The 21,804-nt window shown below is 36.4% G+C and overlaps 1 protein-coding gene across 1 annotated transcript; it reads right to left on the bottom strand.

Annotated features, from left to right (window-relative positions):
* Window positions 1-10,563: 10,563 nt before the first annotated feature.
* Window positions 10,564-12,359, bottom strand: LOC114268343 (UDP-glycosyltransferase 71K1). The gene has a single exon (XM_082881174.1). It carries the CDS (start codon window positions 12,072-12,074, stop codon window positions 10,632-10,634), a length of 1,443 nt encoding a protein of 480 aa, XP_082737300.1. The 5' UTR covers window positions 12,075-12,359; the 3' UTR covers window positions 10,564-10,631.
* Between the last annotated feature and the right edge of the window lie 9,445 nt (window positions 12,360-21,804).

The following is a 21,804-nucleotide window of genomic DNA, read 5'->3' as shown; positions in this document are numbered from 1 at the left end:
GCCCCACTACCTTCCCTGCGGGATGATCCGTCCACGTTGAGAGTCCATGAATGCGGGTCTTCTGGCTCGGTAGGGGTTGGTGGGGGTGGGGGCGCAGCGGTTGGGGTAGGATTAGTGAATTCCAGGATGAAATCCGCGACAGCCTGTCCCTTAATTGCTGTTCAAGGCCGGTAGGAGATGTTAAACTGACTGAGTTCCACTGACCACTGCATGAGTCTGCCGGAAAGTTCTGGTTGTTGCATGACCTTCTTTAATGGTTGGTCGGTGAGAACCACTATGGAATGGGCCAGGAAGTAAGGACGGAGCCGTCTGGAGGCGGTGACCAAGGCCAAGGAAAAATTTTCTAACAGCGGGTAATTCTGCTCTTCTCCCCTGAAAGCCTGACTGATGTAGTAGACCGGCCGTTAGACAGAGTAGTCTTCCCTGATAAGAGCTGCACTGACTGCGGTGCTTGAGACGGCTAAATAGAAGAAGAGGGGCTCGCCCGTAATTGCTTGTGAAAGAAGGGGGGATTTGCCATGAACTGTTTCAACTGCTGAAAAACTTCTTCAAATTCAGTTGTCCATTCAAAAGTTTGCCGAAGAACTTTGAAGAATGGTAGGCACTCATCTGTTGTGCGGGAAATGAAGCGGTTGAGGGCCGCAACTTGGCCAGTGAGCCTTTGAACCTCCTTAACCGTTCTGGGTGACTGCATCTCAATCAAGGCCTTGATCTTTTCAGGATTAGCTTCAATGCCCCGCTGACTGACCATAAAACCCAGAAACTTCCCAGATCCTACGCCGAAGGCGCATTTCTCTAGGTTGAGCTTCATTTGGTACTTGCGTAGAGTGGTAAAGGTCTCTCGCAGGTCGGACAGATGATCAATAGAGAGTTTGCTCTTGACTAGAATGTCGTCGACATAGACTTCCATATTCCGACCTATCTAATGATGGAAAACGACATTGACCAACCATTGGTAGGTAGCCCCAGCATTCTTCAGTCCAAATGGCATCACGCGGTAGTGGTAGGTACCTTGGTCGGTAATGAAGGATGTATGTTCTCGATCAGACGGGTGCATCAGGATTTGGTTGTACCCACATAAAGCATCCATGAAGCTGAGCATTTGATGACCGGCCATGGCGTCGACCAGCAGATCTATGCGGGGAAGAGGATAGCTGTCTTTGGGACAAGCTCGATTTAGGTCAGAGTAATCGACACAGAGTCGCCATTTGCCATTGTTCTTGCGGACTAGGACCACGTTTGACAACCATTTAGGGTAATCCACGTTTTTGATGAATTGGGCCTCAAGGAGCTTGTCAACCTCTGCGGCTATAAGTGTATTGCGCTCTGGATGGAAGATGCGCTGCTTCTAGCGGTAAGGTCGAAAATGGGGTTCGATGTTGAGGTGGTGAGTTATGAAAGAGGGGTCAATGCCCGACATGTCTGAATGAGTCCAGGCAAATACATCATTGTGCTCGATCAGAAGGGCAGTAAGGTCGGCCTTAACTTAGGGGGATAGCTGCATGCCGATCTTGGCAGTCTTCATAGGGTTGGTGGGATCGATGGGAACCTCGACGAGCTCCTCAACCGGCTCTCCTCTAACCAGCTCGTCCTCATCTCGGACGTCAAGTCCTTCAATGATCATGGCCTCCTTCAGCTTGACTTCCTTGAGTGAGGTGACATAACATTCCCTGGCTACAGTCTGCTCTCCCCTTATTGTCCCGACGTCTAGGTTGGTAGGGAACTTTATGGCGAGGTGGTAGGTTGAAAAGATAGCTTGGAAAGCGTTGAGGGCGGTGCGGCCAAGGATGATGTTATAGGCAGAGGGACAGTCAACCACAAGGAAAGTGACCAACTTGGTAGTCTGCCGCGGGTATTCGCCGATGGTGAGGGGGAGATCGATGGAGCCGATGGAGGTCACCCGGTCGCCAGTGAAACCGACCAAAGGGGTTTGGAGGGGAGACAGGCGTTCCTCTCCAATCTTGAGCAGGCCGAAGCAGTTGAGGAATATGATGTCTGAAGAACTACCGTTGTCGATGAGAACCCGTCTGACCTTATAGTTTGAGAGGAGGGCAGAAATGACGAAAGGGTCATCATGAGGATAACGGATGCCTGTACAGTCAGCGTCCGTGAAGGTGATGGGCTCTGTCCACTGCTTGGGCTGTTTGGAGGGTCAGTCTACTGTGGCAACTGCTCTGTCCGAGCCTTGCCTTATCTTCCTGAGCTCTGCTCTCTGAGCGGAGTAGGATGGTCCGCCATAAGCAAGGCCACCTGAAATGACTCAGATTTCACCAACTGGCGGAGGGGGATTACCTGGTGGCCGAGGCTGTTGTGGGGGGCGATCATGGCCTTGGTTAGATTGGGCTGGCTGCCGGGGTGGGGTACGCCGGCGGTTGTTTCTGAGGGGCTCGGTTCTTTGCCTCTGCTGTGGGCGAGTGTCCATGAACCGGCTGAGACGCCCTTGACGAATGAGGGTCTCGACCTGATCCTTGAGGTTGATACAGTCATCAGTGTTGTGGCCATGGTCCTGGTGGAAACGACAATATTTGGACTGGTCTTTCCGGTCGAAAGGGGTCCGTGAGGGTAGGGGCCATTTGAGGGGGTAGTCCTGTTGGATCTGGTGGAGGACTTGTTCCATGGGAGAATTAAGGGGCGTGTACCGCTCGAACCGACCGGGCGGTCGGGTTGGCGCCGACCGGTCAGCGCGAGGAGGTCGGTCGGTATAGTGGGGTGTTTGGCTGTTATACTGGGTGTTTCTGGGTTCTGAGTCTTTTCTCTTTTCTCTGGGGGTCGGGTTTTTAGATATTGGATCTTGCCGAGCGGCTAGTGAATCTTCGGCATTCATGTATTTCTGGGCTTTGGAGAGTAGGGCGGCCATGGAGGTCGGGGGGTTTTTGAAGAGGGAGAAGAGGAAATTGGACAATCGTAGCCTGGCCATGAAAGCCGTGAGGATGACCTTGTCATCATTTTTCGCTACCTACAGGGCTTCGGTGTTGAAGCGGGTAACGAAACTGCGTAGCGACTCCCCCTCGGTCTGACGGATGTTGAGGAGTTGGGTTGCAGGGCGGCGTTGGCGCTGGGCTCCAATGAAATGGCTAAGGAAGGAGTCGCTGAGATGCTGGAAAGTGGAAACAGAGTCTGCTGGTAACTGGCTGAACCACAGTCGAGCTGACCCCTTCAGTGTCACAGGGAAAGCCCGACACATGATCTCGTCAGGGAAGACATGGAGGATCATGAGGGTACGGTAAGTCTCCAGATGGTCAACTGGGTCTGTCGTACCGTCAAAAGAGTCAATGGAGGGCATCTTGAACTTGGCGGGCAGAGATTTGTCCCGGATGGAGGCAACAAATGGTGAGCTTGCCGTGGTAGAGGGTTTATGCTGAATGTTCTGCATGACCCCTTGGAGCTGGAGCTTCATTGCTCGGAGTTCAGCGTCCCAGAGGGGAATGTGGTCACCATAGTCAGTCAATGGGGGCTGGACGCTGCTGGCTTCCCCTTCCGGGGCTGGTGCTACGACCGAAGGGTGTGGGGGTGGAGGTGGTAGATTTATATGCCGAGGGAGGAGGTTGCAAACCTTCCAAGTTGGATGGATAAGGTTGTGGAACAGTATGGCTCAAGCTCTTTCTTGGTTGGGTGGGATATCTAAAGGTGGTGGAAGAGGCATCGGAAGGTTTCTTTGGAGTAAAGCATTTATCAGGGCCTGGTTTTGTTCGGTCATACGGTTAATGCTGTTGGTAAGCTCAATGATATACTGTGGTGGGTTGTTTGGATTGGGAGGGTCGGTTTGATGGTCGGCAGCATTATGGTGAGAAGCCATGGATCTAGTCGTGACCATACACTTGGATGGGTAAGAGGAAAAGGTTGTTAGGACGGGGTCTCCGGCGACAATGAGCACAACTGGCGTCCGGATAAGAACCACTTCCCACAGACGGCGCCAACTGATGATACAGTTTGTCCCAGTGAATGGATCGGACTGGTCCAAGCTCCTCAAGCCCAGGTCCAAATGATCAAGCCCACCGGATAACCTGCAAACAAGTTCAACGGGGAACGGGGTAGTCCCCCAGTGAACCCTCCGACGAGCAAGTTAGGAAGAGAAGTAGAGTGTAGAGGGAGAGATTAGAGATAGAATAGCTTAACCTTCTTCTTGTCTTCAACATTTTCTTATATCATTTGGTAATCATTTCGCTGTCCCTTCCAACCTGCCCTCCTCGCTGAAAGTCTATGCTGTAGCTTACCTTGTTCAGGATAAGGGGGTCCTGTTCCGACGGAGAGGTGTTGTCGTAATAAATGTTGTGATGGGCTGCATTAATGGTGATGTGCAGTGGCAATAACTTTGCAGATCTTTGTCTGCTGATGTGGCTTGTCCTTCACCTGCCGTGTGTCTGAATGTCATTGGTTCTTTATGCCATGTTGGACTCCAGCTGTCCTGGACCTCACCAGCTGGGTTATGCATTGGGCTCCAAGTGATGGGCTTGGATTGTTCATAGTGATTCGTAGCCTTTATGGGCTTATACACGTCAGATATTATGATAAAATTTTACTTATTTTTTTATTTCACCAAACAATGAAAATGTGTATAATATTTTTGAGAAAATATTTTTTGTCAAAACAAATAGAGTCTAATTTAAAAAATTTATTATTAGTAATAATGACATATTGGATGATGAAATTCTCATGGGTTCTTGCCATCGACTCTAGGTAGGGGTGTAAACTGGGTTCGGCCCGACCCACCTGAGCTGGGCTCGTGCCGACCCATGTTGGGCGGCCTGAGCTCTTGCCAAAATTCAAGTCAAGTTGGGCCGGGTCACAAACTAGAAAATTAGGCCCAGGCCCATGGAGTATTCGAGGCCTTAGACGAACCAACAGGTTGGGCCTGGCCTTGGGTGGTCTAAATATTTTTTTTAATTTTTTTCTATTTTTTTTAATCAAAATTTTATTATTTTTCACTAAAAATGATACTGGGTCTCGGGCGGGCCGGACCCATGGGTCAGGCCGGGTTTCAAAATGATAATGATGGCCATGGCCTAGGCCCAGGCCCAGGCCCAAGGTCCCAAGTTAGGCTCTAGCTTGGGCCTAACCAAGCTGGGCCCACTCGAGACCGCGGGCGGGCATCGAGCCAAATTTACACCCTTACTCCTAAGGTTATTAGTTTCTATCATCACACATAAATATATTAACAGTTTGCACACGTGGCGCGTGTACAATTCGCAAAAATCATAATAGTATAAGAATAATGATCCAAAAAAATGCACATATAGTATGTGTTGCTCAACTTGTAGCGGCTTGCTTTGTCAAATTCATGATTTCGGTTTCAAGTTTTGTCATTCTCTGTTAATAAACACTAATTATAGGGGTATTTTGAAAAAAATTCAAAATATAAGACATTTTGTGTCGACACCATATCAAGGCTTCACACATATAATAGTATAGATTGGGGGTGGTCACGGTTCAGTTTTGGACGGTTTGCGGATCGGTTTAGACCCACCTACATGTATGCGGTTTGAGGAAAATTCAACCTGCAACCGCCCACAGTGCGGTTTGCGATTTGTGCGAATAGAGTTCGCAGATGTGCAGGCAGTTTGCAAATTGGACTTTTTTCTTTAAAAATTTATTTTGGAGCCTTTTTTTTTCATTTTGTAAATATTTATTTTGGGTCATTTTCCTCCCATTTTCTAAAATGCTCCAACATTAATAATTAATGAATTAAAACTTATAAAATTAAAACACAACAAAATCAATTCCTAACACAAACAAATCATTCAAAATCCTAAACTTTTAAATCAAATCATAAACTAACACAAGCACATCTTTCAAAATTTTAAATTAGATCATCAATCTCATTTACTATCTTCTACCCAACAATACAATTAAAGTAAAATCATTCAAAATCCTAAACTTACCTAAAAGTTATTCTTCATTAACTTTTAAATTCATAAAAAATGCAATAATAAAATAACAACGGTCCAATTTTTTTTTATTTATTTAAAAAGAGTCTAAGTGCGAGCGGGTTCTTGTGTGTGCTTGTTAAACCCGCAACCCGCAATCATGTCATATTTCAAATCGCATCCGCCCGTATTGTGTTTGCGAAACCGCCCATTTATATGCGAATTGGTTTGGGTTGAGTGGGTTGAACGGTTCGGATAACTCTATGTCCACCCTTAGTATAGATTTTTTTTTTAAAAAAAATGCCTCACAAGCTATTATTACTATATATTTAAATTTTGTATTTTGATGATAATTTTAAAAATAAGAATATTCTCTTATAAAACTAAATAGAATAAATCATTAGGTACCATAGAATTATATAAATTGTATTATAAATAATAGGAATTGGAGAAAATATAATATGTCATACAATTTTAACATATTTATACCAACTTTCATTTTACTAAGATTAAAATGACCAAAATTAATGTAGGTGTAATGACACAAAGATAAACAAAATAAAATATACATTTAATCATAAAAGAGATGACAAGTCATTTTGTATCTATATAACTAATAAAATACTGATGAAAAAAGAATTAAGTGTTTTATAAATTAAGATTTTAAGCGAATCCAATGCAATAACACTCAAGTATGTATTCATCACCACTTTTATCAACTTCAAACAATCACCAGACTAAATTATTCGATAAATCTCTATTTTGTATAAGTTCTTTTTTGGATTAATTCTTTTTGTTTTCCAATAATCATTTGAAGTGGGGAGTTTCATCAGTAATTTCCAGTTTTAATGGAATGAAAGTGGAATTAAATAATCAATTAAAATGTTAATTCTCACATATGTTAAAAAAATATATTGAAAATAGATCGTTATTCACCAATATAAAAAATGGTAATTCCATTTGAAATTATTGAATGATTATTAAACTTTCGTTCTAATGAACCATACGCTACATTATAGTTTGATTAATAGATATTACTTTTAATATTGCTTTGTTTTTTTTTTTTTTGTTGCTTCTTCTTCTTCTTCGGCTTCTTCTTCTTTCTTTTTTTTTCATTCTTTTTTTTTTTTTTTTCAATCTTCCGGTTTCAGTCATAAATAAGTTAATCATTTGGATTAGCTAAGTTGGCCATCATCACTGTTATATTTCTATATGTATCATTTGGATGAGCTAAGTTGACCATCATCACTATATATTTCTATATGTGTAATTAATAGGTCAATCTTTAAAAATGCAAATATTGATTATTTATTCTATGGTGTGGGACTTCTTCTTCTACTTCTTTTTTGTAATTTATTTCTTTCTCTTTTGAGAGGGAGGTTTATAGTCAAAAAAATTAAAAATTATTATAAATTATCACATTACACTTTCTATTTTTTATACATCTTTCCATAAAGTCACAAAATTAATTAAAACAATCAATTTCCAAATGGGGTCCTAGGATTATTTTATTATGGAAAGTCTAGTTTTGTTGGCACATCTTACTTACACGGTGTCTTTTGTGTATCATTCATAAATAAAATTAGTTCGATCTGATAATCATAATATTTTTATTTTATCGTTTGTGTCTCTAAAAAAATGAACGACAAATATATTTTTTAAAATAGACCATTCATTATGAAAATTTGTATAAAATATAGGAATTTGTGATACTAATTGCGACTTGTAATTTTGAAAATTACATTTCATTTTTTCAAATTTGTAATCGCATAACAAATTATCCTTTCATTAATTAATCAATAAGTCAATTAATAGTTTTTAATAAATTTTGATAAAGAAATATTTGTAATTTCTGAAACCATTGAAGGTAATTCACATTTTAAACAAGGAAAAAAAAATTTAAGGTCCCTGATATTAAAATTTTATAAGATAAAGAACATATAATATTTTTATAGTAGTTAAGGTCCTTCAACATTTTTACAGAAAAAATTCGACTTAGAGAAATTTTGCCCGACTCAAAGAAATTTCAATTTTCATAGAAAAATTTCAAAATTTCTTTGTAAAATCAGAGAAATTTCTGTGAATCGGAGTCAAAATTTGTCTGAGTCTTGCGAAATTTTTCTTAATTGAACAAAAAAATTATGAGTTAAATTTTTCCTGTGAAAATGTCGAGTCAAATTTTTCCTGTGAAAATGTTGAGGGACCTTAGTTAATTAAAAAAACAATGTCTTAGACCTCTTCTACTACACAAAATTAAAAAAAAAAGATGTTTCACTAATTTTTTCTTTATGTGTTTGATTGGAGGATTTGGGGAGGGATTTGGAAAGGAAAATGAAAAAGATAGGTAAAATGTGAATAAAACATGCCTATATTTCACCTAGTTTTACACACCTTTTCTCTTTCTTTTTTCAAATTCCTCTCCAAATTTCCTAACCAAACACAACATTAAACAAATCACACATAATATATTTGTAATTCACTCTTTTATCCACAAGATAATAAAAATAGCAAGTTAAATGATAGGAGACAGTCCACCAACAAACAATTTGTTTATTATATACCGAGGACCAAACTTCATAAAAAAAACTTTGAAAGCAAACAAAATTACAGTAAGCACACCTAAAATAAATTTGCAATATTCTCAATATAAAAGGACAAAAATGTAATTTAACACAAAGCTAACATAGAGTCATTTGTTGAGGACAATTTAGGTAAAACAAAAAATGCGCAATTTCATTATTTCAAAATCGGAGAGATTTTTACAGTTGTGATATATATATATTGGGGTTAGGGATGGCAATTTGAAACCGGCCCGACGGGGATCCGACCACCCGACCTCGAATTGAATGTTTTTTTTCGAAAAATACCCCCGACGGGCCGGGGATGGTATTTAAAAATAAATCCCCGATGATATTCGGGCCGGGGACGGGGATATATTTTCCAACCCCGGCCCGGCCCGACCCCGGCTCCGCCCCGTTCAGCCCCCGATCCAGTTTATATCATTATATATGTATAAATATATGTGTGTGCTGTGTGTTTATATATATTATATATATATACATACGTGTGTGTGGTGTGCGTGTGTGGGGTTTGGTGTGTGTGTGTGTGTTGGCAACAAACATGTAAACAACAGATCTGGCCCCTCTCTTTCACTCTCTCACACGCTGCATCTCTCCCACACTGCCGGCTCCTTCTCACCGGCAGCTCCCTCACCGTCGACTTCTTCGCTCCTTCTCACCGCCGACTCATCTCCCTCTCACGGTATCTCCGTCTTTCTCTCTCTCTCTCTCTCTCTCTCTCTCTCTCTCTTGTTTTTTGCTTTTGTTCTGCATATCTGAAAAATGGTGGAGATGAAGATGAAGATCTGTTGATGTTGTTGTTGAGATCTGTTGATGTTATTGTTGTTGTTCAGATTTGAAGATGAAGATGGTTTCTGGAGCTCTGTGTGTTTTTTTTTTTTTTGGCCGGGGATTTTCGGGGTCGGGGAAACCCGATCCCCGTTAGGGGACGGGGGTGGGGGCGGTAGTTGATTCCCCGTTGGGGATCGGGGCCGGGGACGGGGGGATTTCCACCATCGGAGATCGGGGACGGGGAGGGTGATCCCCGGCCCCGCCCCGCCCCGTCCCGTTGCCATTCCTAATTGGGGTGTTTGGAAAGAAATTTTTTTTTGTTTTTTTTATTAAAAGGTAAATTGATTACAAAATCAAAAAAAAAATAAATTTAAACAAAATATCACATCAAATTCCATAATCATTTTACTTTTTCTCTTATAAACATCACATCCAACCAAAAAAAAACCTTCTCAAATACAAAATCTAATAATATCTTATAACTAAAAAATTTTATAAAAGAACTTACTTCCCAAACACCTACATATACACACATGGATTTCACACATTCACTATCTCTAAAGAATGTGTTTAGAAGTATAAATGAATGTAATTGTAACATAACTCATGTTTTTTTACTTCATTTTTTCTTAACCAGCTAAATACTACTTGAAATAAAAGATAGTTAAAAGTTAATTTTTTAATTTCTTATTAAAAAAATTAAATAAATATATAAAAAGATAATTTAACTTAAAATAAATTAAAAATTAAAAATTAAAAAATAATCATCTTCTTAAAATAATCGTACATAATTTTACGATAATGCTACGTAACTCAAATTTTGTGACTCAAAAGTGGCTCAAATGGCCAAAACGACGTCATTTTGAGTACAGAATAACATAAAAATGGCCAAAACGACGTCATTTTGACCATTTAAATCATTTTTGAACCACAAAATTTAAGTTACGAGACATTTTTTAATTTTAAAATAGAAACGAGTGGAGCTTACAAGCGCCACTCGGTCTGCCATTGACAAAGACAGCCAGCAACACCAACACACCTCCACCTCAAGAAAAATTATTGATTGATTTTAGAGTAAGATGTAACCATATTATACATCAATCATATTTTTTTAATCACTTAATATTTTTTATTTACTCAATATAACTTTCTAAATTTTAGTAATATTTTGAGAAGTTTGTAACTTTATAATTTTTTAAATTTTTTAATAGTTATTTTAATAAAAAACTGAATTATTTTAGATAAAAAAAATTAATTTTTTTACTAAAAAAATCAAAAAACTCAAAAAAATTAATTTCTCTACCAATCACGACATCACACCAACCAATAACTTCTCCACCACAAACATATTGCGAATTTAATTACCTTTACTTTATTGTGAAATTGACAAATGCTCTGCCGTGTAAATTGTTGGCAATCAAACATTGACTAACATATCCTCCATCAGCCTTCCGATCACGTTGAATGAAGATCCACCCTCCACCAACGCCTTCTTGCTCTTCTCTCCAATCTCTTTCACCTTCTCTCTCACATCACTGTCACTTACCATCACACTCCTCACCGCTCTTTCTATCTCATCGGCCATCACAAGGTCACCACCGCGGCGATAGTCCAACCTCATCTCCACCGCCACTCCCAACTCCCTCACCATTGTGAACGCGTTGAGCTGTTGTTCAGCGGACATTGGCCACGTCACCAAAGGCACACCGTTCCACAAGCTCTCCATGATCGAGTTCCATCCGCAGTGCGATACGAACCCTCCGATCGCTTTGTGGGCCAGTACCTCCGCCTGTGGGGACCACCCACACACCATCCCCTTCCCTCTGGTCCGTTCGATGAACCCATCTGGCAACATCTCCTCCTCCGGATTCTCAGCTTTTCCTTGTGGTGTTGTTGGTGGTAGACGAATGGACCACAAGAACCCATGCCCGCTGCGCTCCAGCGCTTGAGCTATCTCTCTGAGTTGGGGTGCACCGAATGTCCCCATGCTCCCGAAGCACAGGAACACCACCGACGATGGATCTTGATCATCAAGCCATGTCATTATGTTGTTGTTCTTACTGTGGGACCCTGGGGAACCTAGCTTGTTCTGGGCCTCACCCTTTGCATCAATCACCGGTCCTACGGTGTAGATTGGAGGGGTTTGACCTTCGCACAGTGAGCTAATAGCATGGGATTCCAACTCCAGTAATGTATTTACTATAATGCCCTTGGTGTCCCTAAACCTTTTTGCAAGCTTGAGATAAGCAGCGTAACCACCGTCCTTGTTGAACACTGCGGAGGGCAAAACTCGTGGAGGAACTGGGTTGATAAAACCCGGAATCAGAAACTCAGGATCCGATTCGCTGAACTCGGTGCTGACCCGGTCGTGGCGGGTTGGGATGTATAGCATGAGGCCAAGAAACGCAGCACCGGAGGTCAAGAATAGATAAGAAGGAAGACCGAGTTCGTTGCCAACGTCAATCATGGAAATGCAAAAGAAGTCGAGGACTAACCCAACGAGTCGGGGCGAGTTAGGGTGAGAGTGAGCCGACCCGATGAGGTTACCGAGGACGTGTTTGATGTGGGGTTTGAAACTTTCTATGTAAAGAGTGATATAGTTTTCAGGGGATTTGGCGAGTTCAGATGAGTTGGGTGGATGGAGTTGAGGGAGGTCAATGAGTTTGATGAGTGGGTGGGAGGCGGAGAGTGAGTTGGTGTAGGAGTCAATGTTTGGGGGGGTGGAGGTTTTGAATTTGATGACAAGGATGGTGATGGAGAATCGATCATCTCGATCGATAAGGCGCTTCGCGAACTCTACAATTGAGACAAGGTGACCGATCCCTGGACATGGTATGAACACGAGCTCTGCTTTCTTCATCTCAGATTTAGGTCTCTTTTGAATTTGCGTCTCTCTTGCTTACTTCCTTCCTTCCTTCCTTCAATGCTCTTTGCTCTTTGGCTGATGATCACACATCCATATACATATTGGATGATGAAATTCTCATGGGTTCTTGCCTTGGGTGGGGTGGGGTGGCGTGGGCCCTCGGGTTTGGGTGGGCCCAGGCGGACTTGAATAATATTTTTTATATTTTTTTTATATTTTTATTAAAATATTATTATTTTTTTATTAAAAATGACACTAGACTTTCGGCGGAACAAGTTGGACTGAGTAAGGATCTTCTAGAGTTTTTTTTTCTTCTAAAGTTTTCTAGAGTGATGTGTTGTATGGTTGAGATTTAATGACAAATCACATCGATTTTTAGCATTAAATCTCACCCATACAACACACCACTCTAGAAAACTTTAGAAAAAAAAAACTCTAGAGGATCCTTGCTGAGCTGGACTGGCCTTAAAATGATTGCCTCCGCCAAGTCCAGGGTGTATCAGAGATATTATTTTATTATTATTATTATTATTATTTTTATTGTGTTTTGTTTTTGCGGATGTATCAGAGTGTTCTTATCCCATGTGAGTTCACCAAGGATCCTCTAGAGTGAAATTTTCTTAAAATTTCCTAGAGTGCTACATTGTGTGGTTGAGATTGACTGCCAAGTCACATCAGAAAAATTGATGTGACTAGTCAATAAATCTCAACCACACAATGTAGCACTCTAGGAAATTTTAGGAAAAAATCACTCTAGAGGATCCTTGCTTATGTGTTTTTAAAATTGATGGGTGTGTTTGGTTTGTGTTTGTAGAGTAATTTTTGAGATAAAAAGTACGAAAATTTATTTTGTTTGTTTTTTTTTAGAAATGGTTTTGAAAAATTGTTTTGAGAAGAAAGTTTTAAAAAAAGTGATTGATTTGATGTGTATGAGAAATAGAGTAATTTTGAAAAGTAGGTAACTAAACAAAATTTTGAGATTGTTTTTGGAAAAATTTGTTTGGTTTAATTACTCTTGAAAATTTGTTTGTAGAGAAGTTTTTCTAAAAAAAATTCTGAAAAACAAACCAAACAAGGAATTGGTGTGGCTGCTGTGCGGAGTGCACAGCAGCCATTACTGTGCAGCCAATTGGGCCATTTTCGGGATTCATTTTGATAATCCGAACCGTTCACATTTTAGAATACATCAAGTAGAATATACCTGTAAAAAATCAAGTTAATCGGATATCTTTTACCCATTCATCCACTCACATTTGTATCTACAAAAATAAATAACAATTGTAATTTAAAATATTAAAATGAATACAAATGTGAGTGGATGAATGGGTAAACGATATCCGATTAACTTGATTTTTTAAAGGTATGTTCTACTTGATGTATTCTAAAATATGAACAGTTCGAATTATCAAAATAGACCCTAAAAATGACCCAAATGACTGCACGACGGTGGTTGTTGTGCACTCAACCACCCCAATTCCACCAAACAAGGCCATGTGTTTGGCCGTTTCTTTTTTTTTCTTTTTTTCTTTTTTTTGTTCTTTATTATTATTTTTTTTTAAGTACCTCATAGGCTTGGATTTAATTTTTTGAGAAGTTTAGGCCTGAAATAATACTTAACTTCATTAAATGGATTTTAATTTTAGAAATGTATTTTTATTTTCAGTCTGAAATATTTTTATTTAGGCGACTAAATTTTTCGTTGCCAATTGGCCATTTTTTGACAGCTAAAAACAAATTAGTCGCCAATTCTCTTGCCAATAGTTAGTCGACGACCAAACGGGCGGCCAAGAATTTTGACAAGTCACATCAATTTTTTAGCATTAAATCTCACCCATACAACACACCACTTTAGGAAACTTTAGGGAAAAAAAAACTCTAGAGGATCCTTGGTGAAGAATTTTAGTCGGCAAAAATCTTTGGTGACTAAAAAATAACTTTTGACGACTAAAAATTTAGGGGTTGTTTGGGATGTTCTAAATAAATGCATTTTTTGACTTTTTATGAAATATGGGTTGGGTTTGAAGTGATGTGATAGATAAGTGATGTGACTTAAATAAGATAGTGACTTTTTGACTTTTTTTGAAGATGCCAAACCTAGCCTTAGTCTCCAAAAGTGTAATTTGTTGTAGTGAGAATTAATGTATGTATAATGACACAAAGATAAACAAAATAAAATATACATTTTATTATAAAAGAGATAACAAATTATTTTAAATTCATATAACTAACGAATTACTGATGAAGAAAGAGTTAAGTATTTTGTAAATTAAGATTTTAAGCGAATCCAATGCAATAACAGTCAACTATCTTCTTTATACCACTTGTATCAACTTCAAACAATTCCCAAACTAAGGGGTTGTTTGGAATGACCTAAATAAGTGTATTTTTTGTCTTTTTACGAAAAGATGTGCAGAAAAGTAGAAAGGTAATGTGATGGAAAAAAGATAAAAATATGAATTATTTTAGAGTTGCCAAACTTAACCTAATTATTCAATAAATCTCTGTTTTGTATAAGTTGTTTTTGGATTAATTCTTGTTGTGTTCCAATACGCAGCCGAAGTAGTGATAGACTGCAGTGAGTTTTATCAGTAGTTTTCAGTTTAATAGAATGAAAGTGGAATTAAATAATTAATTAAAATGTTAATTCTCACGTATGATTAAAAAAAAATGTACTAAAAATATATCATTATTCATCATTATAAAAAAAAATAATGATTATTAAACTTTCATTCTAATGAATCATATGCAACATTATAATTTGATTAATGGATATTACTTTCAAAATTGCTTCTTTTCTTTTCTTTTTTTTCTTTTTTTCTTTTTTTTTTCATTCTTGCGGTTTCAATCATTTGGATTACCTAAGTTGACCATGATCACTGTATATTGAAAAATGATTTGGACCCCACAGGGCACCCCACGTCCCCCTCTGGTTGGGATTGGCCTTTTTTTTTTCTTTTTTTTTTCAATCACCAGCCCCACGAGTGTGTGGGGTGGTAGGAGTGGTGATTGCAGAGTCTCAATCATTTCTAACTATATATTTCTATGTGTAATTAATGGGTCTCTTTCTTTCTATTTTTTACACATAATTTTATAAAGTGAAAAAATCAATTAAAATAATTAATTTCTAAACGGGGCCTAGTATTATTTTATTATGAGTTTAGTTTTGTTCACACATCTTATTTAAGTGGTGTCTTTTGTGTACTATCCATGAATAAAATTAGTTCAATCTGATAATCATAATTATTTTATTTTATCATTTCTATCTCTAAAAAAATAGACAACAAATATATTTTTGAGACGGTACAACTTGCTGTCTAAAAAAAATATGACTTTTTGCGACGACACAACTTGCTGTGGCAAAAAATAGAGTATTTGCGACGGCAGAAATCGTTATCGTAAAAAAAAGAAAGAGTATTTGCGATGGCAGAGATTGCTGTTGCAAAAAAAAAAAAAAAAGAGTTTTTTGCGACTATAATAGGTACCGTTGCAAAAAAAAAAAGTAAAAATATATATATATATATTGTGGCTTTCAGACGGCTTCATATATATAGTCACAAAATAGTTTAAATAAATGCAACGGTATTTTTCTATCACAAAAAAAAAAAAAAAAAAAAACGACGTCATCTTACTCTTTTAATATAACATTTCTCTTTTCACCCATTTTTTCATCTTCCTGTCTCTCTTTCTCTCTCTCATTTTTTTTTTTTTTTTCACCAGCCCCACGAGTGTGTGGGGTGGTAGGAGTGGTGATTGCAGAGTCTCAATCACTTCTAACTGTATATTTCTATGTGTAATTAATAGGTCTCGTTCTTTTTATTTTTTACACATATTTTTATAAAGTGAAAAAATCAATTAAAAGAATCAATTTCTAAACGGGGCCTAGTATTATTTTATTATGAGTCTAGTTTTGTTCACACATCTTATTTAAGTGGTGTCTTTTGTGTACTATCCATGAATAAAATTAGTTCAATCTGATAATCATAATAATTTTATTTTATCATTTCTATCTCTAAAAAAATAGACAACAAATATATTTTTAAAATAAACCATTCATTGTGAAAATTTGTTTGAAATATAGGAATTTGTGATACTAATTGCTGACTTATGATTTTAAAAATTACATCCCACTCTTTTAAATATATAATCGCATAACAAATTATCCTTTCATTAATTAACCAATAAGTCAATTAATAGTTTTTTTATAAATTTTGATAAAAAATATTTGTAATTTCCGAAACCATTGAAAGTAATTCACATTTTAAACAAGGGGAATCTTTTTTAAGGTCCTTGATATTAAGATTTTATAAGATAAATAACATACAATATTTTCATAATAGTTAAGATTCCTCAACATTTTTACAGAAAAAATTCGACTGAGAGATATTTTGCCCGGCTCAGAGAAATTTAGTCCTGACTCAGAGGAATTTCAATTTTCATAGAGAAACAAAATTTCTCGAAGTTTGGGCCAAAATTTCTCTAAATAGGGCAAAATTTCTCTGAGTCGAACAAGATTTCTCTGAATCAAATTTTCTCAGTAAAAATATTAAGGGACCTCAGCTAATAAAAAAAAAAAAAAATCTTAGACCTTTTCTATTACACAAAATTAGAAAGAAATATTTTACTAATTTTCCTTTTGAACAAATCTCCAATAATATATTTGTAATTTACTCGTTTATCCACAAGAGAGTAAAAATAGCAAGTTAAATGACACGAGACAGTCCACCAACAAACAATTTGTTTACTATATACTGAGGACCAAACTTCATAAAAAAAAATTTGAAGCCAAACAAAATTACAATACGCCCAACTAAGATAAATTTGCAATATTCTCAATATAAAAGGAAAAAAATGTAATTTAATGCAAAGCTAACATAAAGATAAATTTGCAATATTCTCAATACAAAAAGGATAAATATGTAATTTAACACCAGGCTAACATACGGTCATTTGTTGAGGACAATTTAGGTAAAATAAAAAATGCACAATTTCTGTCTTTCAAAATGGAAGAGATTTTTGTAGTTGTAATATTTAGGGAAAATTGGTCTAAGGTCCCTATCCAACTTTTAGTATGAGGAGAGATCCACAATAATATTTTCTGGTGTCTAAGGTCCCTCAATGTTAGTTTAGTTTATAAAATACCTATTTTACCTTTTTGTATATTATACGTGGTTTTCAATTTTGGAATCCGAAGATTACGTTACTATTTTTATGGAAGATTACTTTGGGATGAACTTGGCGATCGATGGAGATTTCGATGATGCAAATTTCGTGGAAATTTTATAGGAATTTTGTAGTCGTATAGTAGTTGAGTTTCGTTGATCGTGTAGAAGTTGAAGTCGTGTTGAAGCTCGAATTTCCAGTAGAGCTGAATCAGGTAAGTTTAATAATCAGTTTAAGTTTTTTATTTTTCATTTGATTTGTATATATGGACTCCGATTTCAAATAAGTTTTTGTAGTTTATTTTGAATTAGGTTTTTATTTTCAGTTTTGATCAAAGTGATAGAAAAGCCAGCTTAGTGAATTATATTTTTGATTTTTGAAGTTGATTTTTCATTCTTTGTTATTGACAATGGAGTTGATTTTTCATTCTGTGTTACATGTTTATCAATGATAAGTTTTGTTCTTCGTGTTTGGAGACCGGCTCTGTTTTTCTTCACTGTCTTAAGTTTTGTGCTTTGTTTTTTTCATTTATTCTGCACTTTTCATTTTTCTACACTTTGCTTTGTATTCCAGAGAAAATTATATGTTCATATTCCAAAGAAAATTGTATGTTTATATTCCAGAGAAATTTCTCTGCATTTTGATTTGTGTCCAATAATGCACAATCACACAAAGAAAATTATAAGCTTGTAGTCCAGTGAAAATCACAGAGAAGCTTATAATTTGATAACTGATCTTCTGTGTGATTTTTGTCTATGATTGTGTTTAATAGTTAGCATTGAATATCTCTGTGATTTTCTCTAGATTCATTAATTCTTCTATAATTTTGTTTTTGTTATCTTGAAGGTGAATTTAAGTTTGTAAATTTCTCTGGACTTTTATGTTGTTCTTGTGAAATATTTTTATATTGAACAAGTTATTTTTGGTATTTTTTGTTTTAGTTTAGATGGACAGTGCAGTGTTGTTGCTATGCAAATATGGGAATGATACTATTATCATTAATGTTTCATGCGAATTGAATTGATGATGCTATGATTTTACTTGCATTGAGTAAGAGACCAGCTGGGAGGCCAAAGAAGAACAAAATTGCTTTTACTGAAGAGTTTAAAATGGTGATTAAGTGTAGTCGATGTGATAGGATTGATCGCCATAATAAGAGGACATGCAAGGAACCTTTGTTAAATAGTTGAGGATATTACATTTATTGATTGAATAATACATTTGAGAATTACTTTGTGTATTTTGTTTTGTGAAATGTACTTTTTGGACAGTGCATATATAATACCAATCAAATTCATCCAGAGAAATTTTTTAATAGCAGTGAAAATTACTTTTTATGTTGCGTTTTTAGAAACATACTTTGGGAGTGCCTTTATAATACCAATCAAATTGATCTAGAGAAAATTTCCTATAGCAGAGAAATTTGCTATGTGCATTGTGTTTGTTGAAATGTGCATTGCGTTTTGTGAGGTCAAATTCATCCAGTGAAATTTGTCAATAGTAGAGAAATTTGTGAGGTCAAATTCATCCAAAGAAATTTACTATGTGCATTGTGGCAAATTTATCCAGAGAAATTTGCCAGTAACAGAGAAAATTACTTTGTGCACTATGTTTTGTAAGGTCAAATTCATCTAGAGAAATTTGTGAGGTGAAATTCATCCAGAAAAATTTACTATGTGCATTGTGGCAAATTCATCTAGAGAAATTTGCCACTAGCAGAGAAAATTACTTTCTGCACTATGGTTTGTGAGGTCAAATTCATCTAGATAAATTTGCTAATAGTGCACTATGTTTTGTGTGCTCAAATTCATCTAGAGAAATTTGCCAATAGTAGAGAAAACTACAATGTGCATTGTGTTTTTTGAATTTGATGATTGTTTCATACCAACACAGTGCATTACAAATTATATGATCATATAGGCACCCTTTTGGCACAATACGAGTTAAATTTTTCTGTGAAATTCTGGTAACTTCATACAAGAAAAATTTCTTTAGACAATTTTCTTTGCGTGGATTGTATTGATAATCACCACTAAATATGCATTATAAAAAAAAATATTTAACCATTGATAGTTATGAAATTTACATTAGTTAAAACAATATATATACATATATGTCAAAAACATCATTTCTTCAATGTACGGGAAAAAAAATTGAAGGGTCATTCCTTATTACATTGTGTACATTGTCTTCATTTCACTAGTATGCGCTCACTATTATACTTTTAGTTCTTCTTTTGGTGATATTTCAATTGGTTCTGTCCATGACCGGCCAATTTCGGTCGCAAATCTCTCTATGATTTTCTGTCCTCGTGAACCTTACGTCTTGTTTTGACAATGTTGAGCTGATAGGTTCATGGTTGCTATATTGTCTCATTATGTAGCAAATGAAGATGCCACAATCCACACTACATACAAATTATAGGTATAGTTAGTTTTAAGAAATATTCAAATTAGATTATCTTATTTATAGAGTTTCTGTTTCTTACTTGGTATTTATGGTGTTTTGCTGCTTTTACGTTTCGTCATTTTTAGACAATGAAAACATAAAGATGTCAACATTAAATCCCAGAGAAATTGAGAAAATGGAACATAACAAACACACACAAAGGAGAAAAGTGATGCGGCCGGAGAAAATTCAAGAATGGAACAAACCAAACATATACCAGAGAAAATTACACATGGCAAGCCAGGAGAAATTACATATATGCCAGAGAAAATTAACAAGGCAAGCTACAGAAAATATGCATTCCATAATATAAAAATCCCAGAGAAATTTACAGACAACCAAAGAAAATAGAACATGACAGACACATACAAAGGAGAAAAATGATGTGGCCATAGAAAATTCAAGTGTGGAACAAAATAAACATATCAGAGAAAATTGCACGTGGTAAGCCAGAAAATATTACATATATGCCAAAGAAAATTAAACAAGGCAAACTAGAGAAAATGTCATTCCATAATATGAAAATGCCAGAGAAATTTATAGACAACCAGAGAAAATTGAACATAACAGACACACACAAATAAGAAAAGTGATGTGGCCAGAGAAAATTCAAGAATGGAATAAAATAAACATACCAGAGAAAATTACACATGGTAAGCTAGAGAAAATTAAACACGTGTGTATTCCATAATATGAAAATGCCAGAGAAATTTACAAGCAACTAGAGAAAATGGAACATGACAGAACCACACAAAAGAGAAAAGTGATGTGGCCATAGAAAATTTAAGAATGGAACAAAATAAACATACCAGAAAAATTACACATGGCAAGCCAGAGAAAATTACATATATGACAGAGAAAATTAAACATGGCAAGCCAAAAAAAATATGAATTCCATAATATGAAAATGCCAGAAAAATTTACAGAAAACCAGAGAAAAATATGGAATAACCAGAAACAAATGGGGGAATAAACATGCCAGAGAAAATTCAAAGAAAACACATAGATCAAGCAAATACCAGAGAAATTCAAATGACAGAGAAATTTACAGACAAAATCACACAAACATCTTCAAGAATAAGTTCGAAACTTAGAGAAATAACATTTTTCAAATTCATGTAGGTTTTTATTACGAAATTGAAATCCTAATTAATGGAAGGCTAGTCAACTGTGTTTCGGAGAAAAACTAGTTGGATTGGAGAAAACTTACCAGAGTGATGATGAAACCCTAATTTCGAACTGAAATGGCTTGAGATGAAGATGCAATGAGATGAAGATGAACTGAGATGACGATGAACAATGAAAACGGGTCAGAGAAATTTGTGAGGAACGAATTGAAAAGAGTTTGGCAGAAGATAATGAAACTGTAATGACGACAGTGAAGATGATAGTGAAACCATAATTCTCATGTTCTCTTACTCATGAAAATGGTTGGATGTTTGGAATGAATTGAGTCATCGGAATGCAATCGAGTTGAGCATTCTATGTTGATCTGTGAAGGGTATTTTGATCCAAAAAAAAATTAAAAACGCGCCTGTCGTTAGTGAGGGACCTGAGACATCATTCCTATTTTTGGTGTCCTTTATGCTGTAAATTACTCTTATTAGGGACCTTAAAAAAAATTCCCTTAATATTTAATACTATTATAAAGTGAACACCTCTTATGGTGTCCTGAAATTTTGTTTCTTATGTTATCACATGTCTATTTTTTTTATTTAAAATAAAAAAAAAATTAGATAGATGAGTGAATGGAACTTGAACCTTAGACTTATATCAAATGAATAAGACTCTTACCACTTAACTAGTACATAATATATGATAAATATTTTATTTTATTTATATTTATTTGAATTATACACGTATCGCGTGTGGCAACTGCTAATATATATATATATATACACACACGGATTTCACACATTCACTCTCTCTAAGGAATGTGTTTAGAAGTATAAATGGGTGTAATTGTAACATTAGTCATGTTTTTTTAATTCCATTTTTCTTTACCAGCTAAATACTACTTGAAATAATAAATTACGTAATTTAAAAGCAAAAACAAGTGGAACATACAAGCGCCACTCCGTCCGCCATTGACAAAGACAGCCAGCAATAGCAACAC

This window comes from Camellia sinensis, chromosome 1 (assembly GCF_055761805.1).
Source record: "Camellia sinensis isolate YWXY chromosome 1, ASM5576180v1, whole genome shotgun sequence".
NCBI lineage: Eukaryota > Viridiplantae > Streptophyta > Magnoliopsida > Ericales > Theaceae > Camellia > Camellia sinensis.
This window is presented reverse-complemented; position numbering and strand designations above follow the sequence as displayed.